The sequence below is a fragment of the Monodelphis domestica genome, chromosome 4, assembly GCF_027887165.1.
Source record: "Monodelphis domestica isolate mMonDom1 chromosome 4, mMonDom1.pri, whole genome shotgun sequence".
Taxonomy (NCBI): Eukaryota; Metazoa; Chordata; class Mammalia; order Didelphimorphia; family Didelphidae; genus Monodelphis; species Monodelphis domestica.
In genome coordinates, this window is record NC_077230.1 from 445,198,665 (window position 1) to 445,220,711 (window position 22,047).

The following is a 22,047-nucleotide window of genomic DNA, read 5'->3' on the forward strand; positions in this document are numbered from 1 at the left end:
AAGTATCACTCTTTGAGGATGACGTGATGGTCTACTTAAAGAATACTAGAGATTCAACCAAAAAGCTAATCAAAATAATCAACAACCTTAGTAAAGTTGCAGGATACAAAATAAACCCACATAAGTCATCAGCATTTCTATATATTTCCAACACAGCTCAGCAGCAAGAACTAGAAAGAGAAATCCCATTCAAAATTACCTTAGACAAAATAAAATACTTAGGAATCTATCTCCCGAGACAAACACAGGAACTTTATGAACACAACTACAAAACACTCTCCACACAACTAAAACTAGACTTGAACAATTGGAAAAACATTAACTGCTCATGGGTAGGACAAGCCAATATAATAAAAATGACCATCCTACCCAAGCTCATCTGTCTATTTAGTGCCATACCCATGGAACTTCCAAAAAATTTTTTTACTGATCTAGAAAAAACCATAACAAAGTTCATTTGGAAGAACAAAGGATCAAGGATATCCAGGGAAATAATGAAAAAAAAATACAAAGGAAGAGGGCCTTGCAGTCCCAGATCTCAGACTATATTATAAAGCTGCGGTCATCAGAACAATTTGGTACTGGCTAAGAGACAGAAAGGAGGATCAGTGGAATAGACTCGGGGTAAGTGACCTCAGCAAGACAGTATATGACAAACCCAAAGATCCCAGCTTTTGGGACAAAAATCCACTATTTCATAAAAACTGCTGGGAAAAAAGTTTTTGTACAAACAAAACCAATGTAACTAAAATCAGAAGGGAAGCAACAAATTGGGAAACAATCTTCATAAAAACCTCTGACAAAGGTTTAATTACTCAATTTTACAAAGAGCTACATCAATTGTACAAAAAATCAAGCCATTCTCCAATTGATAAATGGGCAAGGGACATGAACAGGCAGTTCGCAGCCAAAGAAATCAAAAGTATTAATAAGCACATGAAAAAGTGTTCTACATCTCTTATAATCAGAGATGCAAATCAAAACAACCCTGAGGTATCACCTTACACCTAGGAGATTGGCTAACATGACAGCTATGGAAAGTAATGAATGCTGGAGGGGATGTGGCAAAGTAGGGACATTAATTCATTGCTGGTGGAGTTGTGAATTGATCCAACCATTCTGGAGAGCAATTTGGAACTATGCCCAAAGGGTGATAAAAGACTGTCTGCCCTTTGATCCAGCTATAGCACTGCTGGGTTTGTACCCCAAAGAGACAATAAGTAAAAAGACTTGTTCAAGAATATGCATAGCTGCGCTCTTTGTGGTGGCCAAAAATTGGAAAATGAGGGGATGTCCTTCAATTGGGGAATGGCTGAACAAATTGTGGTATATGTTGGTGATGGAATACTACTGTGCTAAAAGGAATAATAAAGTAGAGGAATTCCATGGAGACTGGAACGACCTTCAAGAAGTGATGCAGAGCAAAAGAAGCAGAACCAGGAAAACATTATACACACAGACTGATACACTGTGGTACAATCGAAGGTAATGGACTTCTCCATTATTGTCAATGCAATGTCCCTGAACAATCTGCATGGATCTAAAAAACACTATCCACAAGCAGAGGATAAACTATGGGAGTATAAACACCGAGGAAAAGCAACTGCTTGACTACAGGGGGGAAGGGGATACAACTGAAGAGAGACTCTAAATGAACACTCTAATGCAAATACCAACAACATGGAAATGGGTTCAAACCAAGAACACATGTGATACCCAGTGGAATCGAGCGTCAGCTATGGGAGAGGTAGTGGGAAGGGGGTGGAGGGGAGGAAAAGAAAATGATCTTTGTTTCCAATGAATAATGTTTGGAAATGACCAAATAAAATATTGTTTAAAGTGAAAAAAAATAAACATACATAAATTGATTACCATAAAAAAAGAAAGAAAACGAGCAAGTGACTAATAAAAAATTGATAAGATAAAATAAATAAATAAAATAAAGAGTGCTTTGAGAAGATAAACCCTCACAAAAGGACTATAAGATCATATCAAAGCATGAAAACTATTCCTCAAGAACCTAAAGGAAGACCCATTTAAAAAGGAGAGCACATGTTTGCCTTACCTAGAAAGCAAACAGACATTTTTTGAGAGCAAAAGGCTTTTTTATCAGCAAACCTCTCTACTAGTTTAGCACATCTAAAAGAAACAAGCTTTTTGAAGCACGGCCAGAAAATGCAAGAGGACTATTATTTAAATGTAAAGGTATAAACCTGATATGTTCTTCAAACAGATATTTGCTAAGAGATGGCATTAATATGAAGCAAGATTTAAAAATTAAATTGTATTAATTTGGATTGGACATGGCAGAATTATATAGGAAGGTCTAATTGTATTTCTTAAAAGGTAAAGCTAGAAAGTTAAAAATCTTTCTCTGACTTTTGTCATATGCTACAGAATATTAAGACAAGAGATATTTTATCTGTAATATTATTTTAAAATGAATTATAGTATAACTGTAGGTTAAATACCAAGGTATCAACACTATCTTTTCAAGGCTTTTAGAGGTAAATCCACATGGACTCTTGGGACCATGTGACCAAAACTATTTGGATCTGGAAAGGAAAGTTAATCCAGCAGTTTCATAAATTGATCCTGCCACATGGAGGGCAATACTCCTACACCTCAGGTTACAAGTTTTTATGACAAGTATTGAATATTATCAAAAGGAAAATTAATACTCAGTGCAATTGGTTAAATGACAAGCATGAATTGGTATATGCTCTAGAGAAATTTCTAATATATTCAAATTTTAAATATGTAGCAATCATTAAATTTTTAAACAGGACATAAAGTCAGCAAGGGTAGAAATTAGCAGACATTATTTAAAAACCTGAATGAAGTTCAAAAACTGTATGTAAGGCACATTATTGCAACTTTATCCAAAATGCAAATTATCTATAATTATTCAATCTCAAAATAATATAGCATCAATTCTAAACATGAGGCACATTCTCCGCATTGCCTGGCTTCAGAGTGAACACAGGGCTGGAAGGATTCAAATTGTTCATCAGTAGTCAATTATTAAGGTGATTAATTAATTTGTTAACCAGTAACAGTGACTTATGTGTGGTTTAGAATTGGCAACACTACCACTTACTCAAATGGCATATATTGATCCTGATCTTGTATCAGTCTAAAACCAATGATTAAGATACAAGCTCAAATATCACTTGCACAATATCTATGTTGGCAATGGAATTTGGCAAAACTTGTAGGAACAATTGATAGTTCCATTCACATTATCAAAATCTTTTCAATCATGAATTTAGATATGATAGTTTAAAAATAATAACATCAGTGCAATTGCTTCATAATGCTGTGCGTACTTTTACTGCATAAGACAGTACTGAAATATTAATGATTGCACAGAATAAATTCTTACAAAAAGCAAAATTGCATACAGATAGGCAAATACTTAAGAACACAGCACAAATTGGTAAAATCAAATGTGATTTATGGTACAATATTTTTATGATTACTGGTTTAAAAAGCAAATGGCCTTGAGGACTGAACAATTCTCAACGAATTGCCTACATATTTGTCTAATGTCTCTTTCTCTGGATAAATCAAGGTCCATATATGTATTCCCTACGTCAATAAGTCTGTCCACAAACTGGGAGGGTGTTTCATCAATATCTTGTCGGGTTCTTTCAAATTCTGACCATTTTTCAGGTCTATTCAAGCAAGCTCTCATGGCTGTCAATAATGCTTCTCTGGCCTGGTTTAGTTTTGTGTGATCTAATTCAACATTAGGGTTCCAATGTGGATCTTCAGTTGGCCAATAATGTCCTTTTTTACCTTGTTTTTGATTAGCCAGAGAGACGATATTATTTTTCTCTCTCTTTGTCAAAAATGCTTCTAATAAATTTTTAACATCCATCCAAGTGGGGTCAAAAGTTCTGAATATGTTCTCTAATTTTTTTATAATCAATATTGGTTCGTCGTCAAATGATGGCATATATTCCTTTAATTTATTTAAATCATCAGGGCTAAAAGGTGTATGATGTCTTACAGATACCAAGTTTCCATTTTTATTAAAAGTGGGTTGGCTAGGAGGGTTAATGTTTTTCATAAAAGCTATGAGCTCCCCCTGACTTTTTTCTATAAGCTCAAGCCAAGTATTTAGTTCTGCATTTTGTTGAATATTGGAGGGAGCAATTGGTTGGTTTGACTGAGAAATGAGTTCTTCAAGGAGATCCAATATTGCAACAATCAAAAACTCAGGGGAAGGTAGTATGTCGATTAGATTTTGCCATAAGTTCCATGGGATGAGTCCTGTCAGAAAGACAAGGAATTCTGTATTCATAAGATTGGTCGTGGATCTGATGAGCCAGTTGTTAAGTTAGTTGTAGACCAATGCTTGTACTAAGAAAAGAACAAAGTATTTACTGAAAGGCCATTTGTTAACTAAGTTCTGAGCTGTCTGTAACTCCATAATTCTAAAGTAAACACGTGGGAAGCAGGACAAGGCCAAAAGCTTTCCCAGGTTTTTCTAGGCCTAATTTAGGCACTTGCTAGCCAGGACCTCAGGGTCTTGTTGCTAAGATCTAAAACAGCTTAATTTAAGGAGAATCAAAATATTTTTTTACTCACCCACTCTTGGAGCTGTGTTTCTTCAAGCCAAATTAGCAATGTTTAAAAAACAAACAAACAAAACTGACTGATAGAGCAAGACAGAGCAAAAAGAGAAAGGAAAGAGATTTCACAGAAACTTTTTGAGAGCTTTCTCACCAACCTCATTGTCAGCCATAAATTGTAATGATTAAACTAGTTAAGGTCAGAAACTGTAAGAATTAAAATAGTGGAAGACTAAAATTGTGGCCGCTAAAAGAGTGGATGAGTAAATTGTGACCTCAGAAAATATGTTTTCAAGACAATATAAGGTAGTCGCCAGGGAAATATTCCCAATTATGAAATATACCCAAGTCAACTGGGTTTTATAGAGATTTAATTAATATAAATGAGGAATTAAGAGAGAGAGAGACAGAGAGAGAGACAGAGAGAGAGGGAGAGAGAGAGAGACAGAGAGAGAGAGAGAGAGAGAGAGAGAGAGAAAGGAAATAATGAGAAAAGGATAGGCCCAGGGCAAAGCCTTAAGAGAAAGATCAGTCAGTCTTTTATTACTCACCACAAGATTTGTCCAAGCAAGGATTCAGAGGGACAGAGTCTCCTCAGAGGGAGTTCCAGCCAGAGTCAGCCTCCCTCAGACTGTCTTCAAGAGACTGTCTCAAGACACTGTTTTTCAACAGACTGCTTTTCAACAGACTGTCCTCATTAGGAGACTGTCATCTCCTTATAAAGGGAATTTTCTCCTATGTAAGCTCCCCTAAGTTTTCCCATCTACCAATCACAGTAGACATTTTTCAAAGAACAGATCATTCTTAGTTCACGCCTAAGTAGACTAATCTTTTGAGTAATTCACACCTGAATAGACTAGAATCTCTGAGTAAGTTTTCACCTCTTTGCTCCTTGTAAGTTCACAAGTTGCCTGACCTTTATAGGTACTTAGCACCTTTTTGTATTATATTCAAAAATAGGTATGGCTTAAGAACTTTTCTGTCTTACTATAAATATGGGTTTAAGTATTTTTTCATTGTTCAGCAAAGAGTTTACAACTTTATCTTCCCCTAAGGCATGCTTAAGTATGGTGAAGTAGAGTTCTCACATTCCTGATCTAAGTTACTTTCACTGCCCAAATGGGGAATTGGTCCCAATGGGGAATGGTCTTAACCCAACCTTATGAAGTAGGGACTGGGAATTTTTTTAACATTCACAAGTCTGAGAAATTTCAAGATTCACAAGTGGGAGACCCAAGCCTTCCTCTATCAAATCTAGATAAATCAAACCAAGAAATAAATAAGAGAGAGGTAAGAGATGTGAATGAAATCTTAGGAAAAATTAGCATTAATAATTGTATGGAGAAAAATAAAAAGGGACAAAAAAGAATACCTTCTTTTTTAGCAGCACATAGTACATTCACAACGACTGGCCAACAACTAGGAAATAAAAACATTTCCAACAAATGCAAAAAAGCAGAAATAATAAATGCAACTTTTTAAGATCATAATACAATAAAAATTATAATTAGTAAGGATACATGGAGAGACAAATAAAAAATTTAACTGGAAATTAAATAATATGACTCTCCAAAATTGGATGGTTAAAGAACAAATCATCGAAACAATTAGTGATTTCATTGAAGAGACCGACAATGAGACAACATATCAAAATCTATGGGATACAACAGCCAAAAGCACTTCTCACGGGAAAATTTATATCCCTGAGTGCATATATCAACAAATCAGAGAGGGAAGAGGTCAAGAAATTGGGTATGCAAATTTAAAAAAAATAGAAAGGGAACAAATTAAAAAGCCCCAGATGAAAGCTAAATTAGAAATACAAGAGTGAAAAAGAGAAATTCCATTTAAAATCAACCTAGACAACATAAAATATTTAAGAAATTATTTGCCAAGACAAACACAGAAATTATATGAATACAACTACAAAACATTTTCCACAGAATTAAAACTAGATCTAAATAATTGGAAAAACATTAATTTCTCATGGTTAGGATGAGCTAATATGATAAAAATGACAATCCTACCCAAATTAATTTCCTTATTTAGTGCCATACCTATCAAACTACCAAGAAACTTTTTTACTGAATTAGAAAAATTATAACAAATTTCATCTAGAAGAACAAAAGATCAAGAATATCAAAGGAAATAATGAAAAAATGTGAAAGATGGGGGTCTATGTGAAAGGGAATGTTTTAATCTTAACTTATTCAAGTATTTGAAGTGCTTCACCCTTTTAATCCAGTCAGTCAGGAGCTTGTGAATCCCTTCAATGTAAGTTCACTCCCTCAGAGCATGGGAGGTTGATCCCACAGGCACTGCCCACTGGGCATAGCTTAGCTTTGGCTATGCTATCTTCTTGGCACCACCTCCCCAATTAATCCTTCTTAACCAAAAATCCTTTCAAAAGATCACTCATCCCAAATGGGAAGGGGCTGCCTTGGCAGGTGGACCATCCTCTTCAATGGCCAAATGCAAGAAAAATTTGCCTTGGTATTAGCAGAGGATTTGCACACAAAATTCAGGTCTAATTAGAAGGTTGACTAGATGACTTTTGTGATTAGCTTCAGGAATGTAAATCTGTAACACTGTTTTAAATTTTCACCTGAAGCTACCTGAAATAGAAGAGAGACAATTTCAGGAGCAAAAAAGTAAAGTCACAGCCTCCCATTACAGAATTCAAAGACTTTTTAAAGATTAAAATCAGGCAGGAGAACCCTGTGCAGAGATCAGCACTTTTGCTTTTTTAATCACTGACAACTAATCACAATACTCTACAAACTATTTGACAAAATGAGCAAAGAAGGAGTCTCACCAATTCTTCAAAATCATTTTATGACACAAATATGGTACTGATTCCAAAGCCAAGCAGACCAAAAACAGGGAAAGAAAACTCTTGACCAATCTCTTTAATGAATATATGCAATTTTTTGCAATCTTTAATGAATATGCAAAAACCTTACGTAAAATACTAGCAAAAAGACTACAGTAAGTAATCACAAGGATTCTTCACTATGACAAGGTGTCATTTATATCACAAATGCAAAGATGGTTTAATATTAGGAAAACCATCCACATAACTGACCATCTCAACAACCAAACCAACAGAAATCACATAATTATCTCAATAGATGCAGAACAAGCCTTTGACAAAATACAACATCCATTCCTACTAGAAAGTATAAGAATACCTGGGACCTTCCTCAAAATAATAAACAATATAGATTTAAAACCATCAGCAAGTATCATCTGCAATGGGGACAAGTTAGAAGCCTTCCCAATAATATTAGGAGTGAAGCAATTAGAGAAGAAAAAGAAATTCAGGTAGGCAATGAGGAAACTAACCTATCACTCTTTGTAGATGGTATCATGGTATGCTTAAAGAATCGTAGAAAACCAACTAAAAAGCTAGTAGAAATATCAACAACTTTAGCAAAGAGGCAGGGTACAAAATAAACCCACAAGAAATCAACAGCATTTCTATATGTTTTCAACACAACTCAGCAGTAAGAGTGAGAAAGAGAAAATCCATTTAAAATCACCTTAGACAACATAAAATATTTGGGAATATATTTGCCAAGATAAACACAGGAATTAGATGAGCCCAACTACAAAATCATTTTCAGACAATTAAAATTTGATCCAAACATTGGAAAAACTTTAATTGCTCAAGGGTAGGACAAGCTAATATGACAAAAATGACAATAGTATCAAATTTATTTAGTCAATACCGTCAAACACCAACAAATTTTTTATAGAATTAGAATACATTATAACATCTGGAAGAACAAAAGATCAAGGCTGTCAAGGGAATTAATTTTTCAAAATGTGAAGGAGGGTGGCCTGGCAGTACCAGGTCTTAAACTGTGCTATTAAGCAATGATCATCAAAACAATATGGTACTAGCTAAGAGAAAGAAGGATCGGGGGATCAATGAAATAGACTTGGGGTAAATGACCTCAGTAAGCCAGTGTTCCATAAACACAAGAATCCCAGCTTTGAGGATAAGAACTCACTATTTGACAAAAACTGCTGAGAAAATTGGAAAACAGTAGGGGGAAAATTAGGTTGAGATCAACATGTGCCAAGATAAATTCAAAATGGATAAATGATTTAAATAGGAAGAGTGAAATAAAAAATAAATCAGGAAAATATAGAATAGTATACCTGACAGATCTATGAGAAAGGAAGGAATTTAACCAAACAAGAGATAGAAAATATTACAAAATGTTAACTGAATAATTTTAATTACATTAAATTAAAAGGGATTTCTACAAAGAAAACCAATGCAACCAAATTTGGAAGGGAAGCAAAATCTTTAGAACTGAACCCTCTGACAAAGGTCTAATTTCCCACATATATAAGGAAATAAGTCAACTGTGCAAGAAATCAAGCCATTCCCTACTTGACCAGTGGTCAAGGGACATGAATAGGTACTTTTCAGATGAAGAAATCAAAACTCTCAATAATCACTAGAAAATGTGTTCTAAATCGGTCTGAGAGAAATGTAAATCAAAACAATTCTGAGGCATCATCACACACATAGCAGATTGGCCAATATGACAGTAAAGGAAAGTAATTAAGTTGGGAGGAGATGTGGTAAAATTGGGACACTAGTACATTGTTGGTGGAGTTGTAAATTGATCCAACCATTCTGGAAGGCAATTTGGAATTATGCCCAAAGTACTTTAAAAGACAGCATGCCCTTTGATCCAGCTGTACCACTTCTGGGTTTGTATCCCAAAGAGATAATTATGAAAAATGTTAGTAAAAAAAATGTATATCTGTGTTTGTTGTGGTGGCAAAAAATCAGAAAATGAGGGGGTATCCATCAATTGGGGGATGGCTAATCACACCAAGGTATCTGATGGCGATGGAATATTATTGTGCAATCAGGAATGATGAACTGGAGGATTTCTAGATGAACTAGAAGAATCTCCAAGAACTAATACAGAGTGAAATGAGCAGAACCAGGAAAACACTGTACACAGTAGCTGAAACCATGAGGGACGATCAAATACAATCTATTTTCCTACTAGCACCAGTGTAATGATCCAAGACAATCCTGAGGGACTTGTGAGAAAGAAGATTGTCCACATCCAGAGAAAGAACTGTCAAAATAGAACCTCCGAAGAAAAATATGTGATTTATCACATGGTTCTATGAGTATATGATTGGGGTGTGGGTTTTAAAAGATCACTATATTACAAATGTGAATAATAGGGAAATACATTGACATTTAATTTTTAGAACAGTTAAAATTAAAAAAAGAAACCAAAATGAAAATATTGAGAAAGCAATAGATTAGATAATCTTGTTAGGTTCAAGGTAAATGATTTCAATAGGAAAAGGAGAGACCTAAAGTTTCTGAATGTTAAGTGCACTCTAAGTTCCTGATAGTTTAATGATCATTTGAAAAGCAGACTTTTCATCCTCCCCTCCAATTCCCATCCTTTTTCTCCCACTAAAAACACACCTTTTCCTCTCTGTGCCCTCATCTGATCTTACCCCAAACTTCTTCCAAAGCCTCCCTGGCAGGCTTGACTGACCTGTCTGAACCCTAGAACCTGGAGATCAGGAGCAGAGACTTTCCCTAGGGCATCCTGGAATGGTAGGACACATGGCCATCCCCCTCTGATGGAATCTGTCCCACTCAAGGCTAGATGAATAAATGACTGCCCTGGGCCTGTCTCTCTGGAACCTCATCCAGGCAGGGGCTACATGTAGAGGCCCTGGAAACCCCCCAGAACACAGTTGTGTGATAAAGGATGGAAAGGTTTGCAATTTGCAAAACTGCAAAAACTGAAAAGTGCAAACCTAGGTATGATGGACAGTGACATGTGACCAAGGGTCACATGGGAGTCTGGAAGGAGGATCTGGGAAGACTCCATCTTGCCCCAACGGACTTTTCTTCTGGTCTCCTGAGGAAGTCAAGAGGAAAGTCTGAAGAGGATTTCCCTGTGTTGACCTGAGAAAGGGCTCCTGTATCCAGCTGCTGGCTGCCTTCACTCTCACTTGGACATCAGGACTTGCTTGGACATCTAACAACTACAGATCCTGGCTCTAACTGGTTTTGGACCCCTGCTGGGATATTTGGGTGTTCTGTTAAGTTCTTGTAGTTTAGTTACCTAGTTAGTAAGTTTTTAAAATAAGAATAAGCATAAGTAAATCTCGAAGCCCTTATTCCTTCCCCTTCCAAATAAAGTGGATTCTTATGTTTTTCCCTCTTGTGTTTTCCTTAGCCAAAACCCGATCCTAACAGTTGGGAATGTGGGTGACCGGTGAGGCCTCACTGACAGCAAGCAGTGATGGCTTGGGAAAGGAAAAGGTCTTCTTAGTTCCTGGGGGAGCTTGGCCAGGGCTGGGGATGGACCGCACTCACCTGGGAAGGGCGCCTCTGGGTCCCGGGGGCCATTCCCTCTGGCTCCAGGGTCTCTGCTTGGGCCAGACTGTGGTCCCTCAGGGGGTGGGAGCCCCAAGGTGGGGAGACTTCCTCTTGTGCACCTGTGGGGCATTAGAGAAGGGGAGGGACCAGAGGAGACCCCAGCGCCCCCCCTACCCGCAGGGGAGACTCCCCACAGGCGGGGACAGGGAGCTTCAGGCTTGGAAAGGACCTGGCCAGGAAGAAGCCTCCCCACCCCCTCTGCTGCTCTCTTTGGCTTCATTCCTTTCAGAGACTGCATTGGGAGGACAGGGTGGAATGGAGGAGAGGTTATGGGGAATGGGGGGCGGGGGGGCCCGGAGACGCTGGACGAGGGGAGGGGGCATCAGGCCGGGGTTGCGGGAATGTGTTGGCATTTGTCGGAGCTCCTTCCATGGCCGGTGGGCACGGGCACCCACCTCCCCCTCCCCAACCAGGCTCGGATTGGCTGCTTCTCCCCTTGGACCTTTGGGGAAGGACCTGGACCAGCCCCGCCCCCATCCTGTCACCAGTCGCACGCCCATCGCCCAGCAGAGGAGTGGAGGTGGGGGAGAGGAAAGGTGTGTGGGGGGGCATTCTTTTCTCTAGGGGAGGGCAAAGGCCCGCTATGGCTCCTGGTTCAGACAGAGCCGCCCCGCCTCATAGGGGCACCTCCGTATTTCTCCCTTTTCTAGGGTCATTGAAAGCGTTGAACAGACACAGACACACAAACAGAGACCTCGCCCTCCCCCAAACTCACACCGCCCCTGCCCCCTCTCTCTGGTCCAACGAGCACCGGAGCTTCCCCCTTCCCCCAGCCTGACTTCCAAGTTCAGTTACCCGCAACTGGTCCACCGGGATCTTCTCGCTCCCCAGGAGTTACAGAAAAGATGGTCTCCACTGCGGAAGCCTCACAAGAAGAAAGTCCCAAAAAGGATACCAGTGAGCTCTTCAGGAGCAGAGACAAGACCTCAACGGATTCCCAACATGCCCTGAGAAGGCGCAAGGGGCGGTGTCAAGGCTTGGGTGAAGTCAGGGTCCAAGCATTCTGGGAAATGGAGTCTTCCACCAGGAGAGTGCCAAAGCTTGCGGGACGTCATGGCAGAGGCATTCTGGGAAATGGAGGCTTACTTCCTATGTAGGCGGGGCCACGCACCAAGTGTTCCCAAGCTGTAGACCTGTCCTTTTAGTTTCTTCCCTTTCTGGTAGTTTTAACGTTCATCCTCCTCGGCCTTCTTCCTGTCATATGGGAAGTGGCTATGGAAAGAAAGATGGGGAAGTAATAAGTGTTGGAGGGGATGTGGTAAAATTGGGACACTAATATATTGTTGGGGGAGTTGTTAATTGATCCAGCCAACCATTCTGGAAGGCAATTGGGAATTCTGCCCAAAGTACTTTAAAAGACTGCCTGCCCCTCTAATCCAGCCATAGCACTACTGGGTTTGTACCCCAAAGAAATAATAGGGGAAAAAAAGGTGTACAACAATATCCATGGCTGCTTTGTCCTTCAATTGGGGAATGGCTGAACAAATTGTGGCATATGTTGGTGATGGAATACAATTGTGCTCAAAGAAATAATAAAGTGGAGGAACTCCATGGGAACTGGGCTGACCTCCAGAAATGGATGCAGAGTGAGAGGAATGTAACCAGGAGAACAGTGTATACAGAGACTAATACACTGTGGCACAATCAAATGTGATGGACTTCTCTACCAGCAGCAATGCAGTCATCTAGCACAATTCTGAAGGACTTATGAGAAAGAACAACACCCACAGCCAGAGGAAGAACGGTGGGAGTAGAAATACAGAAGAAAAACAACTGCATGAACACATGGGTCGATGAGTTTATGACTGGGGATGTAGACTCTAAATGATCATTCTATTGCAAATAATAATATGGAAATAGGTCTTGATTAATGACACAAGTAAAACCCAGTGGAATTGTTCCTCAGCAAGGGGGTGGGGGTGTAGAGGAAGGAGGGGAGGGAAAGAACATGAATCATGTAACTGTGGGAAAATACTCTAAATTAATTAAATGAAAATTTTCAATTAAAAAAAGAATAATTGGGTTTCTGAAATAAAACGCTCAACAGTTTTTTTTTAAGAAAAAAAACAGAAGCATTTCTGAGTAGAACACAGATTTCAGGTGAGAAAGGATCCAAGAAGCCCTGAGCTAGATCTCCTCATTTCAGGGAGGACCAAAGGGAGGCAGACAGGCTGGTCCTTGTCCTGAATGAGGAGCCAGAGGAGGGATGGTTCCGGTGCCATATTGATCCTAATAACAGGGCCCTGGAGCAGAAAAGCCCCAATTCCTATATTTTAGGAACAATGACTATGTATTTCTCTGTCAGACCCAGCTCTGAGATGCCATCTATTCTATGGCTTTTTGCACTTCCTTTGCCTTAAGCATCCCAAAGAACTTATTCCTCTTCAAGGGAGCAAAGAGGGTTTTCAGGGCTGAGAGCGAAGCTTCCCAAGTCCCCCTGAGTGTGACAAGGGCTGAGGGCTGGCTGGCCCATCTCCTCATCAGGTTTTCACCTGTTAGGGGTGTCTCAGGGTGCTCCAGGGAGGGGATGAATAATAAGCTCCTCAAAGTCTCTGTTATATCGCCTGAGCAAGCTCTGGGGTCTCTGGTCACTGGGGAGGTCCCTTACCTCCATGGCCCATCCCAGGGCTGATGCTGGGCTGACTCAGACACTGATCTAACCCAGAAACTGATGCATCTCTCCCCAGGTCACTCTCACGTGACTTCAGTCCCCCAGAGGAAGCAGTGGAGGTAGTTGGGAGCCCCAGTTTGCCAGTGCTGAGCCTGGCCCTATCCCTCCTAGCTCCTGCCTTCCTCTCCTCTTTCTCCAACATCTGTTTGCTTTAAACATGAAGCCAAACCTATACCAATAGGGTATGGATGGAGTGTCTTGTCCAAGTGTCTCAAGGGGGATTCCATGTCAGATCTTCTGTATTCCATCGATATTTCCCTTCATGGGGTTCAAATGAAGGCCATGTGGTTTTGAACCTGCTCTTGATAGCACCTCATGGAATGGCCCTCATTGTAAGTATCTTTGGACTGGGACAGTTACTGGTCTGAAGAGGGGGATCCTCAAGGTACAGACTGACATCCAACATTCAGGTACAGGAAAAAACTGAGGACTTATAGTTAAATCATCTTGTTTCCTTATGAGCTATAAGAGCAATTAAAATTTTATCCTCTTCTCCTTTATAACATCTTATTGGTTAGATGGACAGTAATTATTAGGAGTAATTAGGACTTTGTTCAATTGTAAAATTGGAGATTTGAACTTAGGACTTCAATCCCCAGAAGTCCTTGCTCTACTTCCCAGGATGCTTTGTAATCACACTGAATTCTCACCTGGGCGAGATCACAAATTATCATTAAAAGGAGTTCTCCTCCTACAGAGGGCCCTTTTCCTACTTCCACTTCCCAGCAGATGCATCTCTGATGATATGAGTGAAACTGAATTGGGCCTCTCAGCCCACCTAGCACCTTTCTTACTTATATTTTCCTAAATTCTCAAGCTTTAATAAAACTCTAGAAAAATAATACTCCTTGCAGAGAGAAACTAATTTCTACTTTGCCTCAGTTCCCCAAAATTTTAATCTTTACACAATTTGTACAACTGATTTTTTTTTTTGGCATTTAGACTTTAACCAATAAAAAAATATGTAGCTGCCTGCAGCCACAATATAATGGACTGAACAGTAGAGTGTTCAATAAACCCAAAGATCCTAGATTTTGGGACAAAAACTCAAAACAAAAACTGCAGTGAAAATTGAAAAACAGTATGGGGGAGCATAGGTTTAGATCAGCATCTCATACCCTATACCAAGATAAGTTCAAAATGGGTGAATGACTTAAATATAAAGAATGAAATAATAAATAAATTAGATGTATAACTGTCAGATGTAAGGGAAAGGAAAGAATTTAAGACCAAACAAGAGATAGAGAACATTACCGAATGTAAAGTGAATAATTTTGATTATATTCAATTAAAAAGCTTTTGTATAAATAAAACCAATGCAACAAAAATTAGAAGGGAAACAACAAACTGGGACAACAATTTTACAACAAAACCATCTAAAAAGTTTTAATTTACCAAATATATAAGGAAAAAAGTCAACTGTACAAGAAACCTCTTTTTCACTCTTGTGGTTGAGTTATGTTGGAAATATGTAGAACTGCTGATAATTTATATGAGTTTATTTTGTATCCTGCTACTTTGCTAAAGTTGTTGATTATTTCCACTAGCTTTTTAGTGGATTCTCTAGGATTCCTTAAGTAGATCATCATATAATCTCTAAAGAGTGATAGTTTATACTCCTTATCACCCATTTTCATCCCTTAAATTTCTTTTTTTCCTCCAGTTGCTACCAGTAATGTTTCTAGTACAGTGTTCAATAATAGAGGTGCTAATGGGTATCCTTGCTTCACTCCTGATCTTATTGGGAAACCTTCTAACTGATCCCTATTGCAGATGACAGTTGCAGATGGTTTTAAATATATGCTGTTAATTATTTTTAAGAATGGCTTCCCCTCCTATACTTCCTAGTGTTTTCAATAGTAATGAGTTATATTTTGTCAGTTTTTTCTGCATCTATTGAGATAATCATGTGATTTCTGTTGGCTTGGTTGTTGATATGGTCAATTCTGTGGATGGTTTTCCTCATATTAAACCATCCTTGCATTCCTAGTATAAATCCCACCTGATCATAGTAAATCATCCTTGTGATGACTTACTTTAAGTTCTTTGCTAGTATTGTATTTTAGGTTTTCGCATCTATGTTCATCAAGGCAATTGGTCTGTAGTTTTATTTGTGTATTTTTGGTCTGCCTGGCTTTGGAATCAGTACCACATTTATGTCATTAAAGGAATTTGGTAAAACTCCTGTGCTTATTTTGTCACATAGTTTCCATAGAACTGGGATTAGTTATTCTTTACATGTTTGATAGAATTTAGTTGTGAATCGATCTAGTCCTGGTGATTTTTTCTTAGGGAGTTCTATGATGGCTTGTTCAATTTCTTTTTCTGAGATGGGATTGTTTAAGTATTCGATTTCCTATTTTGTTAATCAAGGCAATTTGCATTTCTTTAAATATTCAGCCATTTCACCTAGATTGTCATATTTATTGCCATATAATTGGGCAAAATAGTTCCCAATAATTACCTTAATTTCCTCTTCATTAGAGGTGAGGTTGCCCTTTTCATTTTTTATACTTTTAATTTGACTTTCTTCTTTACTTTTTTTTAAAAATTAGATTAACTAGTATTTTACCTATTTTATTTGTCTTCTCAATGTACCACCTCCTAGTCTTAGTTATTAATTCCATAGTTTTTTTGCTTTCCATTTTATTAATTTCCCCTTTGATTTTCAGTATTTCTAATTTAGTTTCCATCTGGGGCTTTTTAATTTGTTCTGTTTCTAGTTTTTTAAATTTGTATGCCCAATTCATTGACCTCTTCCCTCTCTGATTTGTTGATATATGCACTCAGGGATATAAATTTTCCCGAGAAGTGCTTTGGCTGTTGTATCCCATAGATTTTGATATGTTGTCTCATTTTCGGTCTCTTCAGTGAAATCACTAATTGTTTTGATGATTTGTTCTTTAACCATCCAAATTTGGAGAATCATATTATTTAATTTCCAGTGAAAATTTTTATTTGTCTCTCCATGTATCCTTACTAATTATAATTTTTATTGTATTATGATCTTTAAAAGCTGCATTTATTATTTCTGCTTTTTTGCATTTGTTGGAAATGTTTTTATTTCCTAGTTTACAGCCAGTCGTTGTGAATGTACTATGTGCTGCTAAAAAGAAGGTATTCTTTTTTTGTCCCTTTTTATTTTTCTTCATACAATTATTAATGCTAATTTTTCCTAAGATTTCTTTAACATCTCTTACCTCTTATTTATTTATTTTCTGGTTTGATTTATCTAGATCTGATAGAGGAAGGTTTGGGTCTCCCTCTAGTATAGTTTTACTATCAAGTTCTTCCTTAACTCCAATAGTGTTTCCTTTACAAATCTGGATGCCATACCATTTGGTTCATACATATTGAGTACTGCTAGTTTTTCCTTGTCTATACTTCCTTTTATCAGGGTGTAATTACCTTCCATATCTCTTTTAGTCATATCTGTTTTTTCTTTGATTTTGTCAGATATCATGATTGAGACTCCTGCCTTCTTTTTCTTACTTGATGTCCAATAAATGTGACTCCAGCCTCCTACCTTTAGCCCATTTGTGGCTACTTGCATCATGTGTGTTTTTTGTAGACAACATATGGTTGTATTTTGGTTGCTAATCCACTCTGATCTCTGCTTCTGTTTTATGCCTGAGTTGATCCCATTCACAATGTAATATTGACAAATTAATATTATACCAAATGTAATATTTAGAAATTGGTTTGGAAATATAATAATAATAAAAATTGGTGTGGTCACCATTTACAAATAATTAACCCTTAAATCCTGTGGATGATAGGTTTTAACAATTTAATTTTAATATATAAGAAAAAAAAAGAATGAGGGAAAGAAATAGAAAAATATTTCCTAGCCTGCCACCCTAGTCCACATGAGTGTCTTCTGCCCAAGCTACCAACGCTGCATTGCAGACAAGCTCCCAGCCACAATTCTCCAGAGAAAAAGCCCAGCCTACTCTATGGTCTCATTTTTATCTTCCTCTTTTTTCCACATCACATCCTTTTCCTGTGTGTTCATCTAGCACATCTCAAGAACTAATCAAACTCTCCGGATCTTTCCAGCCAAGCTCATGTGAATGAGCAGAAAGTTCAGGAACCAAAGAGGAAGGTGTTCCTTTCACACAGAATTCAGAGTTACGATTCCCACCTGTGTATTCCCCATCATTTTGATTTCCTCTTTTAATCTTGCCCTTTCTTCTTCCAATATTTCCATCTACACCCATGTTTTGTTTTTAAGTAGTCCCACTATTCACCACCCTTATTTTCCTTTCCTTCTTATCCCCTCCCTTCTTATTCCCCTCTTATTTTTCTTTAAGGTCTATTTGATACTTCCCCACTAGTTTTCCTTCCCTTTTATTTTTTTAATTTTAATTTTTTTAAACCCTTACCTTCTGTCTTGGAGTCAATACTGTGTATTGGCTCCAAGGCAGAAGAATGCTAAGGGCTAGGCAATGGGGGTCAAGTGACTTGCCCAGGGTCACCCAGCTGGGAAGTGTCTGAGGCCAGATTTGAACCTATGACCTCTCATCTCTAGGCCTGGCTCTCAATTCACTGAGCTACTCAACTGCCCCTTTCCCTCCCTTTTAATATTCCCTGTCCCACTTCCCCTCTTGGCTTTTCCCTCCCAAATTCCTTGTTGGATAGAATCGAATTCTATATCCATTAGATCTGGCTGCTCTTCCCTCTTAAGAACTGATTCTACTAAGAATAACATTTAAATATTACCTATTACCACTCTCATCCTCTTTTTATAATAGTATTCTCTCCCTCCCTCCCCTGATTCACCTCTTTATGTGGAATAATTTTTCCAGTTTTTCTTATTCCTTCAAGTTTCTTTTGGTGTATTTTCTATCCCCCACTTTTTTTTACACATAATCTAAAACAACTTAGTACTCCAATCTTTGCCTATCCATAATTATTTTATCCACTATGATTATGAAAACAATTCTTGAGACTTACAAATATCATTTGTACATATAGGAATATAAACAATTTGACCTTACTTAAGCCTTAAAATGTTTCCCCCCATCTTTTTCTTTATCTTTTCATGTTTCTCTTGAATTTTGTATTTGGTCATCAAATTTTCCATTTAGTTCTGGTCTTTTCTTTAGGAATGCTTGGAAATCTCCTATTTTGTTAAATGCTCATTCTTTCCTTTCAAAGTATATAGTCAGTTTTGAGGGTTACTTGATTCTTGGTTGTAGACCCAATACTTTTGCTTTCCTGAATATCATATTCCAAGCTTTGAGGTCCTTTATTGTGAAGGCTTCCAGAACCTGTGTAATCCCGACTGCGGCTCCTTGATATCTGAATTGTCTCTTTCTGGCTGCTTGCAATATTTTATCCTTGGCTTGGAAGCTCTTGAATTTGGCCATTACATTCCTAGGGGTTGTCTTTTGAGGATTTAATGTAGTGGGTGCTCTATGTCCTCTTTCAATGTCTATTTTACCCTCTTGTTCAAGAATATCATGGCTGTTTTATTGGATAATTTCTTGTAATATGGTGTCAAGACTTTTATTTTATTCCAGGCTTTCAGGTAGAACAATGATTCTCAAATATTCTCTCCTCGATCTGTTTTCTAGGTTAGTTGTCTTTTCAATGAGGTATTTTATGTTTTCTTCTATTTTGTTATTCTTTTGACTTTGCTTTATTAATTCTTGCTGTCTTGTGAGATCATTAACTTCTAGTTGCCCAATTCTTGTCTTTAAAGACTGGTTTTCACCTATGATTTTTAAATTTTCCTTTTCAGTTTGGTCTATCCTGTTTTTTATGGCTTTCAGGAGGTCCATTCTGATCTCCAACTTCCTTATTCCTGTGATTTCTGTGCTTCTTTTTCCAAGTTGGAAATTTTGTCTTTTAAACTGTTATTTTCTTTTTGAATTACTTTAATTTATTTTCCTCGTTTTCCTTCTATCTTCCTTACTAGGTTCTTGATCTCCTTTTTTAGTTCTTTGAGAACTTGTGACCAATTTCCATTATTTTAGAAGTTTGGATGTATTTGCTTGTTTGTCACTCTCTGCTGTTGCTTCTCTATTTTGTAGTTTTTCACCATACAAATAATCCATGTTTTTTTCTGTTGTAGCTTATTTCTTTTGGTACTTGTGGATTGCAGTTCCTTTGTGTTGGTGGCCATTGCTATGCCAGTTTTATTTTTTCCTCTTTATTATCTTCCTTTCCCAGATAGATGTAATAAAAATATGGGTAATGTGTGGAAATATTTCTGGTTATAATAACTGCAGGTACTCTGGTTTGTTGCTAGAGAGAGCTACTAGGGAACCTGCCTATTGATTACTGCTGATGAATAATGTATTGATACTTTTCCTACCCTCCTCCTCCCTCAATGCCACCCTTCACCTTCTCGTTTTCACCCAGGCCTTCCTGTCTCTTTTCCCCTCCCCCCTATTGGTCAGCCACCTTTCTATGTAACTTAAAGGTGAACTTTAAGGTTTAGAGAGGATAATCTTGTTCTCTTTCTTAGGTAAGGAGGTTTATTGGAAAAGATAGGACAGGATAGAAATTGAGGTAAGATTGAGGGGAGAGGGATAGGGATGTCCCTAGCCTACAATGAGAATTAGGAGGGTTTGGGAAATGTCAGTCTAGACACAGTTGTGACTCAGAGATGATCAGAGAGATGGAGAACAAGTATTTTTCTTCTTTTCTTCAGTGAGATTATCTCTGCTTGAGTAACTCAAGTCCACACTCTGTCAAAAACCACCAAGGTCTCTCTGCCTAGGTCAGGAAAACTCAGTCTTTCCCCTTGTTCAGCAAAAACCAAGCCACAAGGTTCAGTCAGGGACAGAAGCTAACAGGGATCAGTTCTCAGCTTCTTCCCTCTTCATCCAGAAACCATCTTGGTCAGTCACCTCCCCAGAGAAAAAATCTCCGTTCATCTCTCCTCTGGCCAGGCTCCAACTGATTTTCTGGGAACATTCCATTTGGAATCTTCATTTCTTGATTGACAGATCATGTCACCAGCTTTGTTTTTCCAGCCTGAAATTCTCTCTTTCTTCATGCCTCTTCCACATAGAAGTCTGAGTGAATAGTCCAGGCAGCTCTTTGTGTAGTGAACTATCAAGTGTTTTGCCCTGAGGTTATTTTCCACTCTCTGTTGCATCTGTTGTAGGGAGCCTGGTTCTGCCCTATCTCAACACTCAGGCTCCATGCTTTCAGCCTTAGGTCCCAAGTCTCACTGCCAAGGTCTTGCACTGGCCTCTGGGATAAGTCTGCAGTGCCCTCAGTGAACCGCAGAGAGTTTAGAGATTGTTTTAGCCCTCCCTCTGACTCTGGCATGGTAGGTGGTGTGGTGGAGGGGTGATCAGTTCTGGCTTTGGTTGGTATCATCTTACCCTCTTATAGAATGGAATTGTCCAAACACTGCCTACTTTCAATGTTGCACCCCATGGCAGAGCCCCTTCATTCTTCTAATTTTGATTTTTGAGATGCTTTGTAGTGATCGGTTGAGGAGAGTCTGGACAATCCAGCTACTCTTTGGCTATCTTAGCCAGGAAGTCTTCCATATTGTTTTGATGATCACTGCTTCATATTACAGTTTAAGATCTGGTAATACTAGGCCACCATCCTTCACATTGCCTTTCATTGGTTCTCTTGATAATCTTGATGTTTTGTTCTTTCAGATCAATTTCATTATTATTTTTTCTAACTCTATAAAATATTTCTTTGGTAGATTGTTAGGTATAGCACTGAATAAGCAAAGTAATTTAGGCAGTATTATCATTTTCATTACCTCACCCTATCCAAGAGCAATTAACTTTTTTTTCAATTATTTAGATCTAGTTTTATTTGTGTGAAAACTGTTTGGTAGTTGTGTTCATATAATATAATTCCTGTGCTTCTCTTGGCAAATAGATTCCCAGATATTTTATATTGTCTAGAGTGACCATATAAAAAGCTTGGAAATTATAAGTTCTTTGAAAACTGGAAATCAGTATGGGGAAATTAGTTATATGTAGTTATATGGGGAAATTAGTTATACCCTATATTAAGATTAGTTAAAATGGACATGTGATTTAGACCTAAAGGTTACTGTTATATGTAATTTCAGGGAATATAGAATTGTTTACATGGCAGAGTTATGGAGAAAGGAAGAATTTATGACCAAACAAGAGATAAAGCATATTATATGAGGACTCTCAAAGGGCTAATAAAATGCATACTTTTTCATCCAGTAATAATAGTCAAAAAGAGTCCAAAAGAGATCAGAAAAAAAGGGAAGGGGTCTACTTGTAGGAAAATATTTGTAGGTGCTCTTTTGGTTGTAGCAAAGAAATGGAAATTGAAGGGATGTCTGTCAGTTGATGATTGGCTGAACAAATTGTGGTATATGAGGGTGATGG

The 22,047-nt window shown here is 38.0% G+C and overlaps 1 protein-coding gene across 3 annotated transcripts in view; it reads right to left on the reverse strand.

Annotated features, from left to right (window-relative positions):
- LOC107649199 (translation initiation factor IF-2-like) overlaps window positions 1-22,047 on the reverse strand; it is a 60,733-nt gene that overhangs the window by 12,218 nt on the left and 26,468 nt on the right. The window contains exons 3-5 of one of the 3 annotated variants that reach the window (XM_056825833.1): window positions 12,112-12,237; window positions 11,821-11,972; window positions 10,963-11,084 (exon numbers count right to left, since the gene is read on the reverse strand). In XM_056825833.1, the coding sequence (XP_056681811.1) occupies window positions 10,963-10,995 (33 nt within the window). In that variant the 5' untranslated portion in view covers window positions 10,996-11,084; window positions 11,821-11,972; window positions 12,112-12,237. Of the gene's footprint in view, window positions 1-10,962; window positions 11,795-11,820; window positions 12,238-22,047 lie in introns of those variants that run through there. The other 2 variants (XM_056825834.1, XM_056825832.1) reach the window with 2 other exon arrangements.